The sequence below is a fragment of the Eleutherodactylus coqui genome, chromosome 5 (genome assembly GCF_035609145.1).
Source record: "Eleutherodactylus coqui strain aEleCoq1 chromosome 5, aEleCoq1.hap1, whole genome shotgun sequence".
Lineage (NCBI taxonomy): Eukaryota > Metazoa > Chordata > Amphibia > Anura > Eleutherodactylidae > Eleutherodactylus > Eleutherodactylus coqui.
In genome coordinates, this window is record NC_089841.1 from 82,887,782 (window position 1) to 82,908,329 (window position 20,548).

A 20,548-nucleotide genomic window follows, 5' to 3' on the forward strand; every position below is an offset into this window, starting at 1 on the left:
TCTTTAAAAAACTCTAGAAAATGGTGTGTGCAAAAAAATAACTTTCCCCTCTTGCATGGATAAGCTGGTTTTGTACTGGGCATGTTAAGGCCTTCCGTGCAGAACATTGCCCTGCCCAGATTTTTTCCCCCTTCTCCCCCCTCATCGTTCCCCCTACCACCGCCTCTCCCTCCAAGCCAACTAGTTGCGGAGAAGGGGTTAAAGGTGGATTGGCTGAGGCATTATGCAAGCTGTTAAGTAAAAAGGAAGTGCATTACAAAATGCTGAGCTCAGTAGTCTGGCTCCCAGCCAAGCCTTTGCTTTCTTCACTACAGCTGAGGGCTTTCTAAGCTTCCCACAAGTGGGTTTGTCTGAACTGTTTAGGAATGCTGCCTCAGTCGCCAGCTGACGTCAGTGCGAGCGGTTCAGCTGAGGGCCAGGCTAGACTGACAGTGCGGCGGGGAGGTGCCTGCCACTGCTGCTGTTGTGGGTGGCTCTGCAGCCCTCCTCTCCTCATCACCAGCTCTTCTTACTTTCCACTTTTTCTCTTCCAGTCCCTGGGCTGTGGTGGAGCCACGTGAATAACAGGAACTTCTTTTTTTTTTTTTAATGGCCTTATTCCTTGTGCAAATCTAGATGACTGTCATGAGCTTACAGGCTGGAGTCAGCTGTTTGGCACGTAGCATCCGCTGTCTTGCAAAGCTAAACTGCTCGATGGACAATTCCCCAATGGAACGTGAACGGAAAGAATCAGACGCCAAGGAGGATCCAGAAATGCTGCAGGAGTGTCACTATTGCAGCTAATGGTGTGGTTTATAGGAATGTTCGATTCTGGGGATTGATGTTTAAGCAACGCCTGGACTTAAAGGAGTTTTCCGCATGTCATTGGGGTGGGAGCAGGGAGACCGCTTCACTTACATTAGCTTCAGTAAGGAGTGAAGCCGCCTCTGAGACTTCCTGCTCTGACCCACTACACTGACAGCAGGCAGCACAGTCAACTGATCGGTGATTCCAAGTGATCGCCCCCACCCCTTCCTTCCCCTCCCCCAACAATTGCAGTTGAACACCGATTTTTGTTTTAGTCAGTTGTCTGTCTACACCAGACATTAATAAACCAGCAACTATTTCTAGGTAAGCCGAAACAAAGTGACTAGTGAACTAATTCTCACCAGTCCCCTAGCTGGTGGCCATGTTTAAACAGAACTTTTGCTTACATTTGCTCTATTGAGAGACTATTTGGACAATGGTTGACCCGTGTAAAGCCACTCATTACATGGGATGAGCTGCATAAGCTCCCAACAGTCTCCCAAACATTATTGCTCTTTTGCGTCCACCTAGGAGCGATGGTACTTTAGTGAAAGCGGGATGAGCAGAGATTTCTTCTGCCCACCTCCTTGCACATTGAACAGGCAGTCATTCAAAGATTGAATGACACCTGTTCACACCTGAGCGAGAAGTTGCTCGCAAGTCTCCACTTCAGTGAGTCACTAACTACTCCTCGCTCCATGCCCTTTCTGGGCCATGCTCACCATATGACTCATTTTCGAGCGGTTTGGGTAATCGTCCAATGTTACGGTACCGTTTTAGTTAGATCCTTTAATGCGTCCGCTGTACAACCATATTGGCAGGTACGCCTCTGTGATAATGCAGCCTATTATCTCTGTACGCCATTTTCATTCTCCGGCGAACAGTCTGGCCCTGGACCGCTGTAGGTGATGCTCTATGTTAATTTTCCTGCAGCATTTGCCTTTCCTTTCATCACTTAATAGGTTAATGACCAACTAATGGTTTCTGGCAGGAAGATGGAGCCGCGTACCAGCTCACCACTTTGTATACGTGTACAGAGGAGGCAGCTGCGGCTTTCACATTTAGACTTCGGAGACAGCTGAAAGCATTTAAACGGCCTGGGTAATATTAAATGTGGGGGTAGCTCGGCTCCGGCACGCCTGTGGCAGGCTTCAATCTGCACCCATTTTTCTCCTGCTAAATAAAGGAGCGTGCGGTTGTTCTCCTTCGTAGGGCCTCAGATCTGATGTTGCTAAGAGCAGGGCTATGGAATCGCTCTTCACTCTAGTGGCTTAATTGGAAGAAGCGGTGAAGGGTGTTGTGTGCAGGGGTTTTGCTCTTCGCTCTTGGCCTTGTTTTGAATGCTGAGGCTTCGGGGAGGGGTTTTATGCTTTATAATCAAGAGGATACTGGATCTTTCACTTTCAGGCCTGTTGCCAGGGAGTGCAGGAAGGAAGTCTGCACCCCAGATGTTCTTGCCGATACTGAGCCTCCTCAAAAACCGCTGCATTAGAAGGATAGACACTTAAAAGCCAATGCTGGAACTGATCAGACCCGGTAGAATTAAGGCAGCCCTATTCAGAAACCCACAAAAAGCCACTTAGTGGTATCTACTCCCTCCTACCTAGTCATAGTTTCCAGTATGTACGCTCCATACTCCAATTATTTGACCCGTAGATCTAAGACTGTGTCCGGGGGGGAGGGGGGAGGTTGAAAGGGTATCCTGGGACATCAACAAATGACCTTTGAGTTTGATTGTTGATGCCCAGCCTTAACCCTTTGCAATCCAATTTTGGATTCAGGGTTTTCTAGGGGGTTTTCTTTCTGCCATAATATAGAATGGTGCCATCTGCTGGCTAGAGCCAGTACTGGGGTATGACATGCTGGAGAGGCCCCAGACAACAGCGCAGCCAGTAATGTACAGTAAGAATACCCTGCTGGACATCTTCTGCTGTACAGCCTTCAATCAGAATGTCTTTAGACGTCAGACAGTGGATTGGAAAGGGTTAATACACCATAGTGTTGATTCTGTTAAGCGGTGTATTGTGCGTGTCAAGGATGGACAAATCCAAGGTGCCTAGAAATTGGTGATTACTTTTGTTTTTGTTTTTTTCAATCCATGTCATGCAATGTCGCCTGTGTGGATGCGGCCTAACTAAGTTGACATGATAGCAACGCAAGGAAATCGCAGTGATATCGCATCGGTGGTCCGTGCAATTTTTATCTCTGCATTTTCTCTGATACAGCGATTTTGTGCCACCACTTGCTAGGATTTTCAAGGAGGGACTTGAAATATAGGCCCTACCCCTAAAATAAGCCCTAGCTGCAGAAAAAAATCTCCCAGCACTGGTTTTCAGCATGTCTTCTGGCCAGGGATTGTAAAATCCCTACCTCCTGGAAGCGCTGCCTCCGATTGCCAGTGCTGTGATGCTTAACCAATCAGAGCCAGCGCTCAATGGCTGTGATTGATTCATTCATTCATCAAGTGCTGGCTCTGAGTTCCGTGACTCTTGGCCAATCAGAGGCAGCACTTCTAGGTAGTGGGGATTCTACAATCCCCTGCCAGAAGAGATGGCCAGTGCCAGGAATTGGGAGGAAGATGCAGTGGTGCTGACAGCACTTCTATGGTGGTGTGGGCACCCCCTTTCCACTTTCCATAGCTAAGGCTTAGTTTAGGGCTTTTAAAGTAGGATTTCCCACTGCAAAAGCTGCGTCGCTCTGCAAAAAAACTTTTCATGCAATACAACAGAAAGGAAGGCTCCATAGGGAAACGTGGGCTACAAAAAACTGCAAAGCGTGGCTTTATAGAGCATGCTGTTTTTTTTTGTTTTGTTTTTTTTTGTCTCAAAATGGCTACAAAACATCACTGTGGAAGAATTCATAGGAAAGCATGGGCTCTACATACATGTGACTTGTAGCACTGTCGCATCACTACAAAATCGCCTGAGCAAATAGCCTATGTGAATGTGGCCTCAAGTAGTGATTGGAGCTAGCTGTGATTTGCTGCTGCTCCTATATTTACAGTGGGTGGTCCTTAACATGCTAAAACATTTTGTTGGAAGCCCCCTTTAAATGGGTTATAAACTATTGATGGCAAATCCTCAGGGTGGGTCATCAATAGTAGATTGGCAGAGGTCTGTCATCTGGGACTCCCTCCAACCAGCTATTCGCTAGGCCTACATGCTCATGCACTTAGCTGACTTCTTCAGGAAGCAAACTACTCTATTCTCACTGCTGTGGCCAGGCTTGGCATTGCAGCTAAAGTTCCCATCTAGTTCAATGGGAAACGTAACCTGCAGTACCAAGCCTGGCCATTGCAGTAAGAACAGAGCTGCCTGCTTCCTGCAGAAATCAGCTCAGTAACAAGTACAAGAGCCTGGCAAACAGCTGATTGGTGGAAGTCTGTTGCATAGAACCTCCACCAGTTTACCTCTGAGGATAGGCCATCAATAGTTGACAACTGGACAGCTGCTAAGTGTAATTGACGTTGAGCAAGTTTATAGATCCGAACGGAAAATAATCCAAAAAGTTAGCCTAGAAATCTGTAGCTGGTAGGTTACTGGTTAATTGGCTCTTGGGATTTGTCCAATTTTTTTTTTTTTTTTTTACATATCTTAGACTCTAACTTATTGCAAATGTCAATTGATACTGCAGTTGTATGACCAACATTCACAAGTCACATATGTCCCGAACAGGTGTCTGGCCCTCAGTGGTGAGAACATGTTGTATCAATAAGCTTTGCCTAGCAATTCTTTGATCCACATATTTGTCTGCTAACTTAATTTTCGGTGCTGGCAGGGGGTGCTTATGTGTACGGCTCTTGTATATAGCAATAGTGTGCAGCTGTAACTGCAGAGACCCCCACCTTAGTTGGAGCATGCACTCATGTTCTGATTAAAGGGCTAATTCCAATAGCCCACACGCCGCGTGTCTGCAAGGTCAAGTGTGGTCATATGGCGGTAAAATAGAAACCAGCCGTATACTGACGGCTGCAAACCATCGCATCTTTTATTTCATGTGATTACGGTAAAATGGCTCCAATATGGAACGCACCTTGGACAGGAGAAGGGAAGAAGTCCGAAAAGTTTGCAATTCCAGTGAGATCAAGTATGGCCGACATACAATATAGGGATGTCCTTTCCTGAAAGTCCTATAAATAACCTACATGAGAATGCCGGCTTTGTCTGGCTGCTAATGCTCGCATTTTCCCATGTAGCTTCTGGCTTTAAAAGGCTGAGTCACGTCTCTGCAGACATTGCTGATGGCGAATATAAACCTTAAATGTTTGAGGTCCGGCGTGGGGGAAGTAGAGGATCGATGACATCACTCAAACCGATCACCTACCTCCTTTCTCTCTCGTCCGAGTTTCAGATTTGCTAGGGATCAGATTATTTCACGTGATTGTCTAAAGCCCAGACTGGGCCACTGGAGTCCTTCAGCACCAGTCTGATGCGCGGCAGATTGGCAGCCGGATAAAACGTCATGAATTTTTAACACCACTTTTGCCATTTGCTTCACTCAGAAAATATTCCTGTCTAATTCCTGTAAGAATCTTTTCCAGTCTGCTGATCTGATGGTCAAGGAATTTGCTTTTGGACAACTTGTCGAAATTAAACTGTAGGTTTTGTGATCTCTGCTACCCGGGGGCCATGAGTAGGACAATGAAGCGTGTCTGCTTGGACTTTTTGAGTATTTCAGGATTGCTGTGGTTTTTAACTAGGACATGGTTTTCTTTAATAGGTCATTTACATGCATTTTTTTATACATAAAACTCTATGGTTAACTGGGAAACACATTGTACAACGGCTGCTCAGCTGAAATGGGTAGTTTCAGTAGATGTTTCTGACTTTGACTCATTCAAGTATTGATGATCTAATTGAGCAGATGATTATATACTCTAAGTATGAGATCTATAACATAGATGACACTGCTGACCTGATGATCGCTTAACATTTAAGGCTGGTTTAGACACCCATTTATAGCTCAAAATGTCTTTTGAGCAATAATCGTTGTGTGCATTTAGGGCAAGGTGATCGCTCAAATGTTGAGCGATCACCTTGTGCTCCGAACGGGGGATGCGGAAGACAAGCGGGGCCGCTTATCTTCTGCATCCAGCTGTTCTCTGCTTGGAGCACCCAGCTGTTATACAGCTGTGCAGTGTATGAAGAACAATAGTATCAGGAGTTCACAGCGGGATACAGCTGATAAGGCTCGTGTTCTCAGCATGCTGAAAGAACGATCAGCGATTCGTTAACGAAAACTGCACGATGTCAGTGCAGTTAGACACTATTATCGCTCAAAAGACTGTCTTTTGAGCGCTTAATCGTGTCTAAAAGGGCCTTAATTCAGGGACCATAAAACCTTCATCTGTGTATTTCTGTTGTATTCTAGTGCAAATTAATTTGTATGTATTTAACTTTTTTCTTTAATATGCATGCCTCTTCAGAACCATTTCATTATGCCTTGATGAAGGACCCTGTGAGGTCTGAAAGCTCGCTATAACATCATGTATTTGTTAGCCATTAAAAGGTATATCTTCAAGATTACTTGGTTTCTCTTACTGAGAACGGTCACAAAGAATTGGAATAAGGGTTTCTCCTTTTTCTTAAAGAAGCTTGCTATTGGGGAAGTAAAACCTGTGCCCATGCATCTGTGAGGAGGCCAAGTTTTGCTTCCCTGTTGCAAAAATGATAACTTTCTGCTTCTGTTTTTGGGCAACTTGACCAGGTTGTAAGGAACCCCAGTTGGGTGTTGCTCATTTGCATAGTCTTCAATGAGAGAAAAAAACTGCACAAAATATTTGTAGCCTAAAAGAATTTTTTTCTTCAATTTTTGAGTCTTTTGCATACATGAACTTTTTTTTTTTTTGTACCAGGATGTAAAATCATTGGGTAAGCAGAGTAGTCCATTGCACTCTTGTGCTTGCAATTAATGAGGAACTCACTAAGTGGCAGCCATAGAAATGTCTCTATTGAAGTCCCAGATTTCTGCAGTGTTCAGTACCTGAAGTCCTGCGCTCTGCTCTATTGATTGTGCACATGTGTGTACACCCAATAGTTGGCGCTGCAGAGGTATTGTCCCATCTTCCTTATTTGCATACATTTCCCAGAGGAGCATGCATGGCCTTATGTCTCCTCATTCACCCCCCCCCCCCCAGGTGCTCTCCTCAAGGAGTAATGGTACCCCTCCCAACTTTCTGGTTTAAGCACGTTGTGGAAGGAATTCTCTGGCATGAAAATTACATCTACATAGCAATACAGTTAATAAATTGATCTGTAGGGAGGAGGCAAAGAGATGGACCCATCAAGGTCAACCCTTTAAGGAGTTTGATCATTAGTGAGAACTGACCAGCTTTTGTTCCCGTTTTACAGTCTTCCTTGGTGGACCTCCTTTACTTAAGCACTTCGGTGATGTTGAAGTATTGTACACGTATGTCCAGAGCACAAGGTTTTTTTACATTTGCATCTGTCTTGTGTTACTCTACATCAGGCACGTGCTTAAAATAGGTTTTTCTTCAGTCACCCAGCAATTTATTTTTTGTTCTGTAATCTAAAATGTAATGTAGGTAATGCCGAAACTGTCGGAATGTATTGGTGGGAAATTTATTCAGAAGCGTTTTTGAAATCGTTTATATTGAATTCTGCTCAGGCTTTTCAAAGTCGTCATGTGCTATAGCAATCTTAACTTCATACTGTTGACCTATCATTGTTTGAGTTAAGTGATTTCAAAGTGTTTTACATGGTGGTTGTCCACCATTTTGCTAGATGCACAAGCTTAAACCAGCCTTCATACACACTGAAGAACTTGAGGTAATTTCTTCACGGCACTATAGGCTTTGCAATTTCAGGAGAACCATATTGCTTCGTCCCCCTCCACTTACGCAGGGGACATGAAATGGCCTCAGCTACACACATTCGGTAGAATGGCGTTCAAGGATGCAGACTAGATTTTTGAACTTTTATCTCTAGGGCCATTAAGTAAAATGTTGAACCATGTGTATCCGGCAGAATGGTGGACACCTCAAACGCTTCAAGGCTTTTCAGTTATGCCTTTTCCTTAAGGAGTTTTCCTTATGGAGAAGATTCTGGCTTGACTTGTGTCCCTAGTCAGGTTTGCAAAGCCTGTTAGACTTGGACATTGCCTCACAGGGTAGCTACCTGCCATGGCTGGCACTGTTTTCTTCTTCTGGAGGAGAGCTAATTTGCATACTTTCCCATGGAGCATTACCCAAGTCACTTCAGTGAGAAACGGTATCCCTTGAGAGCTACTTGCTTTCAGAAAAAACTTGGAGCTTTATTTTTTATGTACTCCCTTTACATTTTATATTCTCCAGGTTGGCTCAGAAGATGGAGTTTGCCTTTAATGAGTCATTGGAAGACATTGTATGCTACATAAGTTCTCCAAAAAGAAGCCAATTTGGCAGCATTTTCCACTCTTCAGTTTTAGTTGCTTTGTACAGTCCTGGCCAATTTTGAGACTGACACAAATTTTTGGTTTTCAGTTTGCGGCTTGTGTTAGATCTTTAGTCAGACATTCCTATGGTATACTGAAGTACAACTTGATATAAGCATTTCATAAGCTTTTGATTTGTCACTAAAAGTTTAAGGTTTTCTTTTTTTGAGGATTGACCATAAGGTTCTCAATGGGATTGAGATCTGGGGAGTTTCTTGGCCACAGACCCAAAATGTCAATATTTTGTTCACTGAACCCCACTGGGTTATTACTATTACCAAAAAGCATTGTTCCTGGATCATGGGGAGAAGTTGCTCTTGGAGGTTTATGCTATTGTTCATGAAGTGTTCTAAGGCAAACTTGTGAGCGAGCCGACTCCCTTGGATGAAAAGCAACCCCACTCATGAATGGTCTCTGCATGGATTACTATTGGCATGACACAGGACTCATGGGAACGCTCACCTTTTTTCCAGACAGTCATTCTTCCAGATGTCCCAAACGGTCTGCAGGGGGCTTCATCAGAGAAAATAATCGTACTCCAGTCCTCTGCCATCTAATCGCTGTCAAGCTTCTTCTCTGAACCCCCTTTGAAACTGTTTGGGACATCTGGAAGAATGAATGTACAGGAAAAAAAAGGGAGCACTAGGAGTCCTGTGTCATGCCAACAGTAATACATGCCGAGACCATTCATGTATGTGGGCTCACTTACAGATTTGCCTTTAGAACACTTCATGAATAAAGAATGGTATCTAAACCTCCTCCAAGAGCAACTTCTCCCAATGATCCAGGGGCAATTTGACTAACAATGCTTTTTCTGGCATTATGCGACATGTCACAAGGCAAAAGTGATAACCCAGTGGCTCAGTGAACAAAACATTGAAACTTTGGGTCCATGACAAGGAAACTTCCCAGATCTCAATCCCATTGAGAACCTATAGTTAATCCTTAGTGTATGAACAAACACAGAAATTACGATTAAACTCCAAGCACGGATTCGGCAAGAATGACTTGCCATCAGTCAGGATTTAGCCCGAAAGCTCATATGGGGTGAATTGAAGAGTGCTTGAAAAATGGGTCAACACTGTAAATATTAAGTCCTTGCCTAAACTTGTGACAAAGTTTAAAAACTTCTGAAATGCTTATTGTAATTAAGTACACACCATAGAAACATTTGACTAAGGGCTGGCTCACATGAGCCCTCTACTGCTGTGTCAGCCGGTGGTGAGCAGGCGTATCGCTGCCTATGGCAACAGTGTTTGCAGTGTGCATGACAGCGTATCTCATGCATGCTGTCATGTGCAGTCTGACTTTTTTTTCTTTGCAATGTAATTGCATATACAGCTTTTGATTACATGGCCATAGAGAACAATGGGGCTAGATCACTCCTAATATATAGGAAAAATAGAACATGCTATTTTTTTTTTTTTTTACACGCGTAGTATATGCAATGAAAACCGCTAGTGATTGGGTCAATGAAAATCAATGTACTTTCGTTGACTCCATTCACCACCTATTATGCACCCATACATTACATACATCATAGTAATTAAATTACGCTCGTGTGATCCCTGAAGCAGCAAAGTTTGTGAAAAGCCAAAATGTGTCAATCTCTAAATTTTTGGCCATGACTGAATAAATTATACAGTTACAGGAGTCCCCCCCCCCCCCCCCCCCACCCCCCACCCCCCCCTTACAGCTTTTTAGCCATAAGCGCAAGATATGCAGTGGACCGGGTAGGGAAAAAGCCTTTGCTGCTGTGGCAAAACTGATACTTGGGTACTCAAATTCCACCTTGAACAGGACTTGTAGTTTTTGGTCCAGCACTTGGTACAATATGATCCATCCTGGACTGCTGCTTTATGGTTGACGTAGCTGCGTGCCCTGGATAGCGCAATATTCTTAGCACCTAGCTTGCTCTGGACGACTACCCAGACGTTCTGGCTTTAATGCAATACAAAAGCTCTCTCGATGGTGATCCCCCACCCTTCTGAACCTTTTTTGGAAGATGCCAGTCTGCATGCAACACTTCCCGTGGTATTTCTTAAGCCATGTCACCAAGGTGGTACGACTTGCATTTGTTTAACCTTGGCGAGCTTCTTGCGCTATTGTTTTTCACCCTTAACGAATGCCTGTTGTCTTGATTGTATTATAAACCACAAGGACGCAGGCTAAAATTCCGTAATTGTGTCTGCACACGCGGCCTAATAAATGTTCCAAATTTCAGTGGGATCCATTTGAAAGCAATTCCAGACAAGAGTACATTACAGCTGAGCAAACAAGCAAAGCGCAGCACATCATTTTGCCCATTATGCAGTGACATTAAATATACATATCAGGAAGGTAGCAGATGCTTTTGTTCAGGAATTGACATGTAAAGAAGCGGCGCTCTCAGCAGGGCCGTGCGCAGTCTGCTACTCCTTCACATGTAATGAATAGCTAATTTCAGCCGAATGGTCCATAAGAGACCAGGAGGGAGGTTGCTGGAGTACAGACCGGGAGCGCTGCAGCAAGTAAAACCAGCGGGATGTAGAGCGATGTGCTTCTTAATGGGGAAGCATTTCCACACTCGTAGGGGGTGAAAATCATAAAGCGCTGCTCATCTGTTACTTCGTATTCAAATGAGAGATTTACACAAACAAGCAGGTGTTTAGATCGGTGAGCGGCTCCATAACAGCCGGGCGGGCACGGAAGGGCGAGTCTGGCTGTATAATGGGGAACCGCAAGTCTCCTTGTAGTAGTTGTACTTTCGGCTTAATTGTTTTGCCCTTGTGTTAAAGGAGACTCTGTTCGTTTAGCTGGTATGCAGAGATCTGCTCGTGGGGAGAACAGGCCTGAAGCCTGAGGCGGCTCTACTGGGAGTCGCATGACTACACGGCCTGTTCTGGTTGCTGCAGGCTTAAGGGGATTCAAGCTCCCATATATTGATATACAGGTTGGGCCACAAAACTAGGCCAGCACCACACTTATGGAAGGTAGATAAAAAAAAAATATTCTTTGTTGCCCATAGCAACCAATCACAGCACAGCTTTCATTACTGGAGTAAAACGACTCTGTAATCCCACTAAATATTGGGTGGGTCATGGAAAATTAGCCCAGCACCATATTCTTATGAAAGCTGTCAGAGAATCTGTCTGTTGCGCCTAGCAACCAATCACAGCGCAGCTTTCATTTTAAATCAGCCGCTTAAGAAATGAAAGCTGTGCTGTGATTGGTTGCCATGGGCAACAAAGATTTTCTTTAGCTTTCATAAGGGTATAGGGCCGGTTAACCAAACTATTATCGCTCAAAATTCGTTATAACAATCAAAAGTGAGCGATGGTTTTGCTTTCAAAGATGGATGGTTTAACTAACAAAAATCGTTGGAAAACGGACGTAGCGGCCGGGCGTTTCATTCGTTAGATTATCGTTGTGTAGCGTTTGCATTAAATGGTTGAGCGATAATTGAGTGATTTGTTTGAAAGGGGTGTGCATTTAGTGAAGGGGAAAAAGCTTTTTTTGTATTTGCTCGTAAAAATTGTGGCTGCGCTTATCTTGTCTTAAAAAAACGTATCTAGTTTTTCTGTTACCGCTAAACAGCTGTCTTTAATATTAAAGTATGAAAAAGCCAAGCGATCTATGCTTGGGAATTGCGAAGCCTAAATAAAAATAAATTCACCATTTTAAACACGCGTGGTAAGGGCTCGGATTAACTCTTAATGGCCTTGGTTGCTGCTTGCAGGGTTCGTCACAATGGCACGGGCAATGGTTGAGCACCAGGTGGGCGTGTGGTAAAATCCAAGCTTTGTTCTCCCGACAGCCAATCGCGTTGCCTTGAGGCGGCTGAATGTACGCCCGAGAAACTATTAAACACTCCCCTCAAATCGCTGGACCAATGTCCTTAAACGCCGTCGTTCGGCAGATCGCTTTTTTCGCTTGGTTTAAAGTGGACTGAAAGAATAATAAACGAATAAATAAAATGCACTATGGGCGCGCGTTTACACACTATCGCTCAAAAGGGCTTTTGAGCAAATCCTGAGCGATAATCGTTGTCTAAATGGGCCTTATGGTGCGGGGTTAATTATCGGTGACCCACCCTGTATTTTATGGAAATAGTATCAAGCAGCTACTTTATGGGTCTCCTTTATCAAGATTAACAGTAAGACTGTCCTGGTTGCCCATAGCAACCAATCGCCATGCAAGCTGCTTTTCTTTTCTGGGAAATCGAAAGCGATCTTACTTAAGGCCTCCTTCACACTAGCGAGAAAATCTCGCAGTCATTCTCTTGATACGAGAGAATGAAAACGCGTGGTTATAAAACCAATGATTTTATTTTTTTTTTGGAAATGGTTTCATTTTCATTTGCAATGTTCTCACTCCTGCGACGCGTAAAAAAAAAATCACAGCGTGTTCTTTGCGTTATCACCTATTGCTTTCAATGGGGCTGGCAGCAGGAGCGCCGGCCCCATTGAAACCAATGGGACAACATCATGATCTCCTGCCACAGCGGGGATGAAGAGAACCCATGTGAGCGCCTCGCATCCAGGGGTTTTCAGAAGTATTGCGAGGGCGATATCGAGCCAAGAATCGCAGCCTGATATTGCTCTTGCCAGTGTGCAGGAGCCCTAAGGCCCAATGTCCACGGGCAAAATGGACTTATTAAATCCACGCAGGTCCCACACGCATGATCCGCGCCCATAGAGAATCATTGAACACCCGCAGGTAATTAAATATTTGCGGATGTCTTTCCCTGGCATGCGGAGAAAAATGTGGTGGATTGTGATATTTTTACAGAGTCAATCAGCTCTAAATTGTGATCTTTTCTGCAAATTAACACTGTCCAAACTGTGGGCATCATGTTATAGAGCAGGAGGAGCTGAGCAGACTGATATACTGAATCTTTTCCCATAAGACAATATAACTTGTATTCTATTCATTTATATCTGCACTTTCTGAGCTATACCGTCCAATGTCAGTGATTGACAGTCCGAGTTGCTGCTTAAGAGGTCAGAGCTGCTTTATAGCAGCTACATAGACGTAGGGAACTGGTGTCTGGAGATTCTTTCACTTCTGTGGGAAAGTGTTGTGGGCATGCTGTGTGACCTGTACACATTTTGCAGGGAGGGGAGGAGGTGAGCTGTGACAACCTAAATCTGACCCTTAATAATATAAAGACACACAGAACAAGGATAGGCCTATCACTCGGTGACTTAGCAGTGTCAGAGGCTCTGTGGTCATTTTTAGACCCAGGGAAACCTTTTAGGTGCATTCTCCACTTCCAGGCACTAAATTGAACTTGTAGTTAATTTGCAGACAAATGAGTAACCATGCCCTTTTTAGTTTAAGGTTGCTCAGTGTAATTGGGCAGCAAGTAGTCTGTCACAAGACAAAGGAATGCTGGAGTAATCCAGGGACGGCAGTAATGACAACCTCAAGTTTAGAAAGTTCTCATTAGCATAACTGGTTATGTGTTGGACTGCAAAGCCTCTGATCTGTCCCTGGGTTAGAGAATGCCTCCCGATGGTCACAGTAATATAGATGACTCTTCCTCATTAGCCATATTGCTTGCAGTCACTACATTATGGCTAAAGAGCACCTGTCGCTGTTAGAGCTGCACTTCTGTACAATGTCCAGTTGAGCTGACCTAGGGGGTGCAATGGCAACTTCAGCAATATTTAGTTCCTTTAGGAAAGCGAAGTGTTTGAGATACATGTGCATTTTTTTTTCTTCAGAGCTGGCCAGTTTACTCTTCTGGTTTTGTATGCAGATGATGCGCAAAATGGGATTTGTCCTCCATTCCACAAGCAGAATCTGCATTTCAAAGAGCAAGCCCTGATATTGTAATCTCATTGAGCTGGGATCCCCCGAGAGGTCTCTGGCCCCCTGTGCAGAATAAATTAGGGAAATGCTTCAGCATCACAGACCACATCTGACAGTGTTGTCATGGCGGTGTGTTTTCTTGATTTTTAGTAGTTAGGTTTTTTAATTTTTATTTTATGCAGTCTTGTAAACGATAATGGGGGACGATTATGCATAACGATGGCATTTCCGATTTTGTATAGTCTGGTAGCATTTAGAAGCTAATGTGTGTTCTCGAAGACCATTTTAGACCCTACTCGAGTTCTTAGAAGTGATACATGTGTCTCAGTGTATATGTATTCTGCCCAAATAACAGACTAAGCTGATTTTATGAGTCAAAAATAAGGTTAACGTCTCACAGCAGCAGCAAAAATAGATCACGTTTCAGAAGGACTGAAGGCGTGTAATCCCGATTTATGCGAGAGTTGTTGGATGAAACCTTAGCTTGTTAGCTGAGACCCTTTGAGGGGGAAGTCTGAGGATCTCTACGGTTTCACCAGTAATCTCGGATGTCCTTTCCGATCCCTCGCTGCCTCCATCTGGGTATTCCTACCACATGTCATCCCTAAAGGAGTAACTAGAAGCTTCCCCTCTTTAATGCCATCGTCCTTGGGGAAAGTTTGAAGCTCCTCATGCCTTCTAAGATATGATGGAAGGGAAGTGATGTGCCTTGTGCATGAAAGTCTTGTCGCACTAAAAAAAAAAAAAAACTTGCTACACCGGATGGAGTTTCCTGCTAGGATTCTATATTTTGCTATACTTTTGCTTCATGTTTTACAGACTGATGAAGGTCTACAGATTTGCTTTTCATGGTTTCTAGCCTTGGCTGGAAGACCAGTTGCTCTCTGATTTTTGCGTTATTTACATGAACCCTCTTCTGTTTCCAAACATGCAAACCACATATATGAGGGAATACGGACTGAAACATTGTATTTCTGAATCCAGCCAGGGTTATATTGAGTATATCATATGTAGGGTAATCCCATCAGTGCCAATTACCGGCTTCTCCTATAGGGGATGTATAGTCTATATTTTCATTGTGTACCCGGGAGACTCGTGTTTTAGGGAATACACTAGTATGAGATCTTTTGTCATAAATTCTTTTTACCTTTTTTGCCTTACACTTGGCCTTCAGCACAAATCAAGTAACTTCTAAGGACCAGCTGGCAGATTTTTGCCAAAGGTTCTCCTCGGAGCCGTTCCTTGGTTAGCAGTAATATTTATCTTCTGAGTAATATGCACCTTGGGGCGCATTCTCACCACCTTATTTGTAAGCTTTGTACGTGTAGTAATCTTATTTTGGAAATGTGCGTTCAGGTGCAGGGACTACGTCTTGGTATTTAAATATTTAATGTGAAAGATACAAAGTGCAGAATTTTCAATGTGCCAAAATTCAAAGCGCTTTTTGTCCAGTTTCGGAACCTGCAGTTGATTGTGTAGGCCATACCTCTGTTCTGCTGGTTCCCGTGCTAATCAAATGGGTATAGAGTCCTAACTGTATCCATGCACTATGGACTTCAAGGTAGTCTAAAGATGGCTGAAACCATCTTGGCCACCTGAAAAATGTATCAAGAACCAGATGAACTGAGGGGCGACTGACACCCTCAACTGCAGGTAATATCCACCCATCCCGGGACAGAATTTTGTCTCTACAGTATTGCTTTAATGCTCAGCAAGATGGGTAACTTGTGGTCCAGACTTGAGTAATGGTCCTCTCGTGTGAGACTTATCGGGCCCAAATGTTGTTCTGAATACCAGTTTGCCCAATTATCAGGCCATGTAAAAGTACCTACAATCTCCTGACAAACGAGAGAACACTTGTACCACTGATTAGCTGTACATCTCCCATGTGAACATCAGGATGAACGACTGTAGTCGTTCACATGTGTGAACATGGCTTTACCCACTTTTTAACATAAGCTGGTTTCTGTGAATGGCCAACGGTTGAGGCAGACTGGCATAACTCTTTAGGATGCATTCCCACTTGGAGGAAGATGGCGTGGGTTTTCTGCAGCAGAAAATCTGCATCAAAAAGCACGTCAAAATCCACACCAGTGATGCGGCTCCGTGGTGGACGTTACCTGTTCTGTATGCACGTTCAGGCTACAAAACATCTCATGTGAAAGAACCCATTGGAAACCATGGGCTTCACATACATGCGTTTTGAAGCCCGTGTGAAAGAGGCCTTAAGCGGCCCGTGTAAAAGGTCCTTTAGTTCTATTCAGGAAAATATTCTCCAAGCTTTGTCGTCTATATAGATTGTGGTGGAGTGTAGTGTCTGCGTTATGTATGTGACCTTCATATTGAAGATCTTGTAATTTTAGTAAAAGGCCACGGTTTTCCATCTCTAACCCGCACCCACCACCCCCTAACCTGATTGCGTGTCTCACTCTGGAGGTCTTGTATGTATTTCAGTCACTTCCCTGCAGTGTAGCCCGCTTGATGCAGGAAAGATTTTGGTTTCCCTTTCGCACCAGTACAGCCATACAATTTCTTTATGCAAGGGAGGATAATTTTTAATTCCTATAGGCTTCTAAATAAGCTACAGACTAGTATACAGTAAAGAGGATGAGATGTGATCTCCTCTATCATAGCTGTGTGGCAGTGGCTATGGGGGATTGGCAGTGGCTATGGGGGATTGGCAGTGGCTATGGGGGATTGGCAGTGGCTATGGGGGATTGGCAGTGGCTATGGGGGATTGGCAGTGGCTATGGGGGATTGGCAGTGGCTATGGGGGATTGGCAGTGGCTATGACTGCCCCCTGTAGCCAGGCCCTGGAACATCATACAGACTGAAAAATTGACTAGAAACGAACACTAATGACCGAGTAGATCTGAACTGCTCAGAACTGGGACCACATGATCAGCTGAGGCAGAAGATTATGTGTATGTGAATTTTTATTTTTTTACTTTAATTCAGTAGCTGTTTGTGGATTTTACATGATAATTCAAAGTATATCAATTACGCTTTCTCCAATTGAATGCACCTAACTCGTATAGACATTTGGGCTTTGATTGTTGGAGCATACATGTAAATTAGATCTGATGTCCGTTTTGGCTAGTTTAGCTTGGCTCGTCCTAACCTGGACTGATTACTACTGGACACACTTCATATCCTGCGCTGATGAGAACTAATAAGGTTTTTAGGACTGTGCGAGATGGACATTTGGCAGTACTTGTTGGCTTTTTTTTTTTTTCCGATTCCGTGTTTGGTACCTTCACATCTAATGGGCTTGGCATTGGTTCTACACACTTCATGTAATTTGCAGGTAATGTATTTTTTAGAACATAAATCGCTTTGATTTATACAGGTTTTCTATTGAGTCACTCACTTTTAAATTAGGTTTTCCAGGGAAATGCTATTGATAACCTATCCTCGGGGGCCGGTGGTCCACCGCTGTCATTGTTGCTACACTGATGTATAGTATGATGTGGAAGCTGGCGCTGATTATTGCAGGCGCAGCTCTCTTTAAAGTTGGTGGAAGCAGCACCTGCAGTTACAAGTGTCGGCCACTACAGATTGGAGCCGCAGCTTCTGCTTCGCACCCCTGTCTCATTTCCCCACTACTGTACTCGGCATTACCTGAACTATTAATACTTAATAAATTTCCCAATATTCCTATTACTCATTTTACGTTAATGCAACTTGAAGAGATTGCCCCGCTTTTACCTATTGATGCTCTATCCTTCATTGGGAACTTGAACCAAAGTATGAAGCTGGGGCCATTGCAAAGACCACTTAGCTGTCTGCTTCTTGGACAGATGAGTTGTGTTGATGGCTTGGCGAATGGCTGAATGGAGGGGTGTGCTATGTGGTGGGTCCCCACGTATCTAGCTATTGATGGTCAGTTAGCAAAAGGCAGCAATATAGCAAATCAGTTTTTACAGACCTGATGATCTCATGGTTGGTCATCAACAGTTGATCTGGGAGGTGGTTCTGCTTCTCGGGATACTTACTGATTAGTTAATCGTCAGGCCTGCTAGACAGCGATGAAGTGACAGAGGATGATCAATGAGTGGAACAGATTGCCATGGGAGGTGGTGAGTTCTTTTTCAATGAAAGTCTTTACACAGGCTGGACAGACATCTGTCTGGGATGATTTAGTGATCCTCCACTGAGCAGGGGGTTGGACCCAATGACCCTGGAGGTCCCTTCCAACTTTACCATTCTATGAGATGGTGCTGTCAACATTGCAGTTGGGCGATTTTTAAATTTTTTTTCTTTTTTTTCTTTACTGCAAAAATGGCTCTCATTAAATTCAACCTGCTGTAATACGGACAGCACTGTCTGTTCCTGCTGATGACCAGTCCTGATGGTGGGTCATCAATGGTAAAGGTCCCCCCCCAAAAGACCTTAAACTGTTCGCCCCTGAAGTGCTCAACAGTTCCAACCATGATCACTCCTGTGCTCTCACACAGCAGCAATCGCTGTTCAATGGATGGAGGTGGAGCGGCTGAGAATCGGTCCTGCCCGCATGCTTCATCCAGTTAACACGCATTCATAGATTAACTGCCGGTTTACAGATGAAGCGGGAGACCGCCGATTATTTTATGGCCTGCATTAAAGATCTGAGCAGCGATTTATGGCTGATCGATCTTTAATTGCATGTATTTGTGTTGCAGTTAATGTGCAAACCGCTCGATCTGACGAAAAGGTCTGCGCAATAGTGCCATGTAAGCTTGGGCACACACACCGGAATCCTGGTGGAAATCTCGCAGTTTGGCTGCAGCGAAAAACCACGAGATTTCCGCCGGGAAAAGCGCCGCTTTAAAACCCGCGGCACTTAGCCGTGGGTTTTGAAGCGGACTGGCCGCTTGCTCTTCCGCTGTGGGCGGCACTCACATGGAGGAGAGCGCGGCCACAGCGGAAGAAAAAAATGTACATGCTGCGGCCGGGGAATCCGCACCGCAGCGCCGGCTTTGCTGCGGTAGATTCGTCGTCCCGTGTGGACTAGATTTCTGAGAAATCTCATCCACATGGCTTGCTCAACCCGGGATTAGCAGCTGCAGGCGGATTTGCCGTGGCGAAATTCCTCATGGAATTTCTGCGGCAAATCCGCCCTGTGTGAACCCAGCCTTAAGGTTTCTTCACACTGGCCACTCATCGCCTGAATTCTCGCTAGAAACAGTCAGTCTGGGCAATAACTTGTCATGTATGTAATTGTGGCTGCTAACAGGGCATTAAGTGACACATCGCTCACCTGTCAGAGGTGCTTGCGTTTTGTCTTTTTTTTTGTTTGTTTACCATACTCCATGATTTTACAGTTTTGTTTTTTTTAACTCTGGCAACCCCTTTAACAATGAGGGCAAAGCAATCCTGATTTGTAGTATTACCGTGTCCATTCATCCCCCTACCCCATTCGCCATACTGCTGTAGTCCTAACTGTTGCATTTGGATAGTCCTTTTGTCTGTTTATACTAATTTATGTTTGTTTTCTTCAGGTTTTCACTTAAGCGGCACAGTGACTGAGCCAGCGATGCAGTCTGAACCGGAATCCGTTTGCAATGTAGCCATCAGCTTCGATCGTTGCAAGATTACCTCAGTGACCTGCAGCTGTGGGAACAAGGACATCTTCTATTGCGCACATGTGGTGGCGCTGTCTTTATACCGCATCCGCAAGCCCGATCAGGTCAAGCTTCATCTTCCTATTTCAGAAACCCTCTTTCAAATGAACAGAGACCAGCTGCAGAAATTTGTACAGTATTTGATTACAGTTCACCACACGGAGGTCTTACCGACCGCTCAGAAACTAGCAGACGAAATTCTGTCACAGAACTCTGAAATCAATCAAGTACATGGTGAGTGCCCTTCATTTGGTAAGATCACCCCGCTTTGTTTTCAGGATTATTGCAATGGGCACTCTTCTGTCACTCCTCACATCCCTATTGCTTGGTTATGTAATGCTGGATTTTCTGGATAACAGATTTTACATCAAAGGAAAATGTCTGTTTTTTTTGTTTGTTTCTGGCATGCTACTTTTGGTTTGTTCATAACTTTCACTTTTTTAAAATTGTCCATTTTACTTAAGGGGTTTTTCCAGGCAAAAACTGACTACCTATCCTCAGGTCATCAATAGTTGATCGGCTCAGGACCTCAGACTATTAGCTGATTTGAGAGTCCGCAGTCAGCGCCAGTGTAGGAGTCAGAGCAGAAGCGTTTTACTCTGTAGAAGCCGAGGCTGATAATTGCAGATGCAGTTCTCGTTGGTTTTATTGAACAGCATCAGCCGCTATACAAGGGTTGGCCATAACTGCGTCTGCTCTAATGCCTGTGATTGCAATGCTGACAGTGGCACCCAATCAGCTGATTGACTGAGCTCCTCAGGGGCGGATCCCAGTTGATCAAATATTGGTGACCTATCCCAAGAATAGATCATAAATGGTATTTGCCTGGAAAACCCCTTTTTTAATATACCGTGACAAGTTTGTTAGGATCTGTTAAAGGGAATCTGTCACAAAGTTTGGGGTAGGTAGTCTGTGTGGGGTGTAATTTTTAC

The 20,548-nt window shown here is 44.2% G+C and overlaps 1 protein-coding gene across 1 annotated transcript in view; it reads left to right on the forward strand.

The window, feature by feature from the left end:
* ZSWIM6 (zinc finger SWIM-type containing 6) overlaps positions 1–20,548 on the forward strand; it is a 132,553-nt gene that overhangs the window by 26,729 nt on the left and 85,276 nt on the right. The window contains exon 2 of the mRNA XM_066602781.1: positions 19,494–19,850. Within this exon, the coding sequence (XP_066458878.1) occupies positions 19,494–19,850 (357 nt within the window). The remainder of the gene's footprint in view (positions 1–19,493; positions 19,851–20,548) is intronic.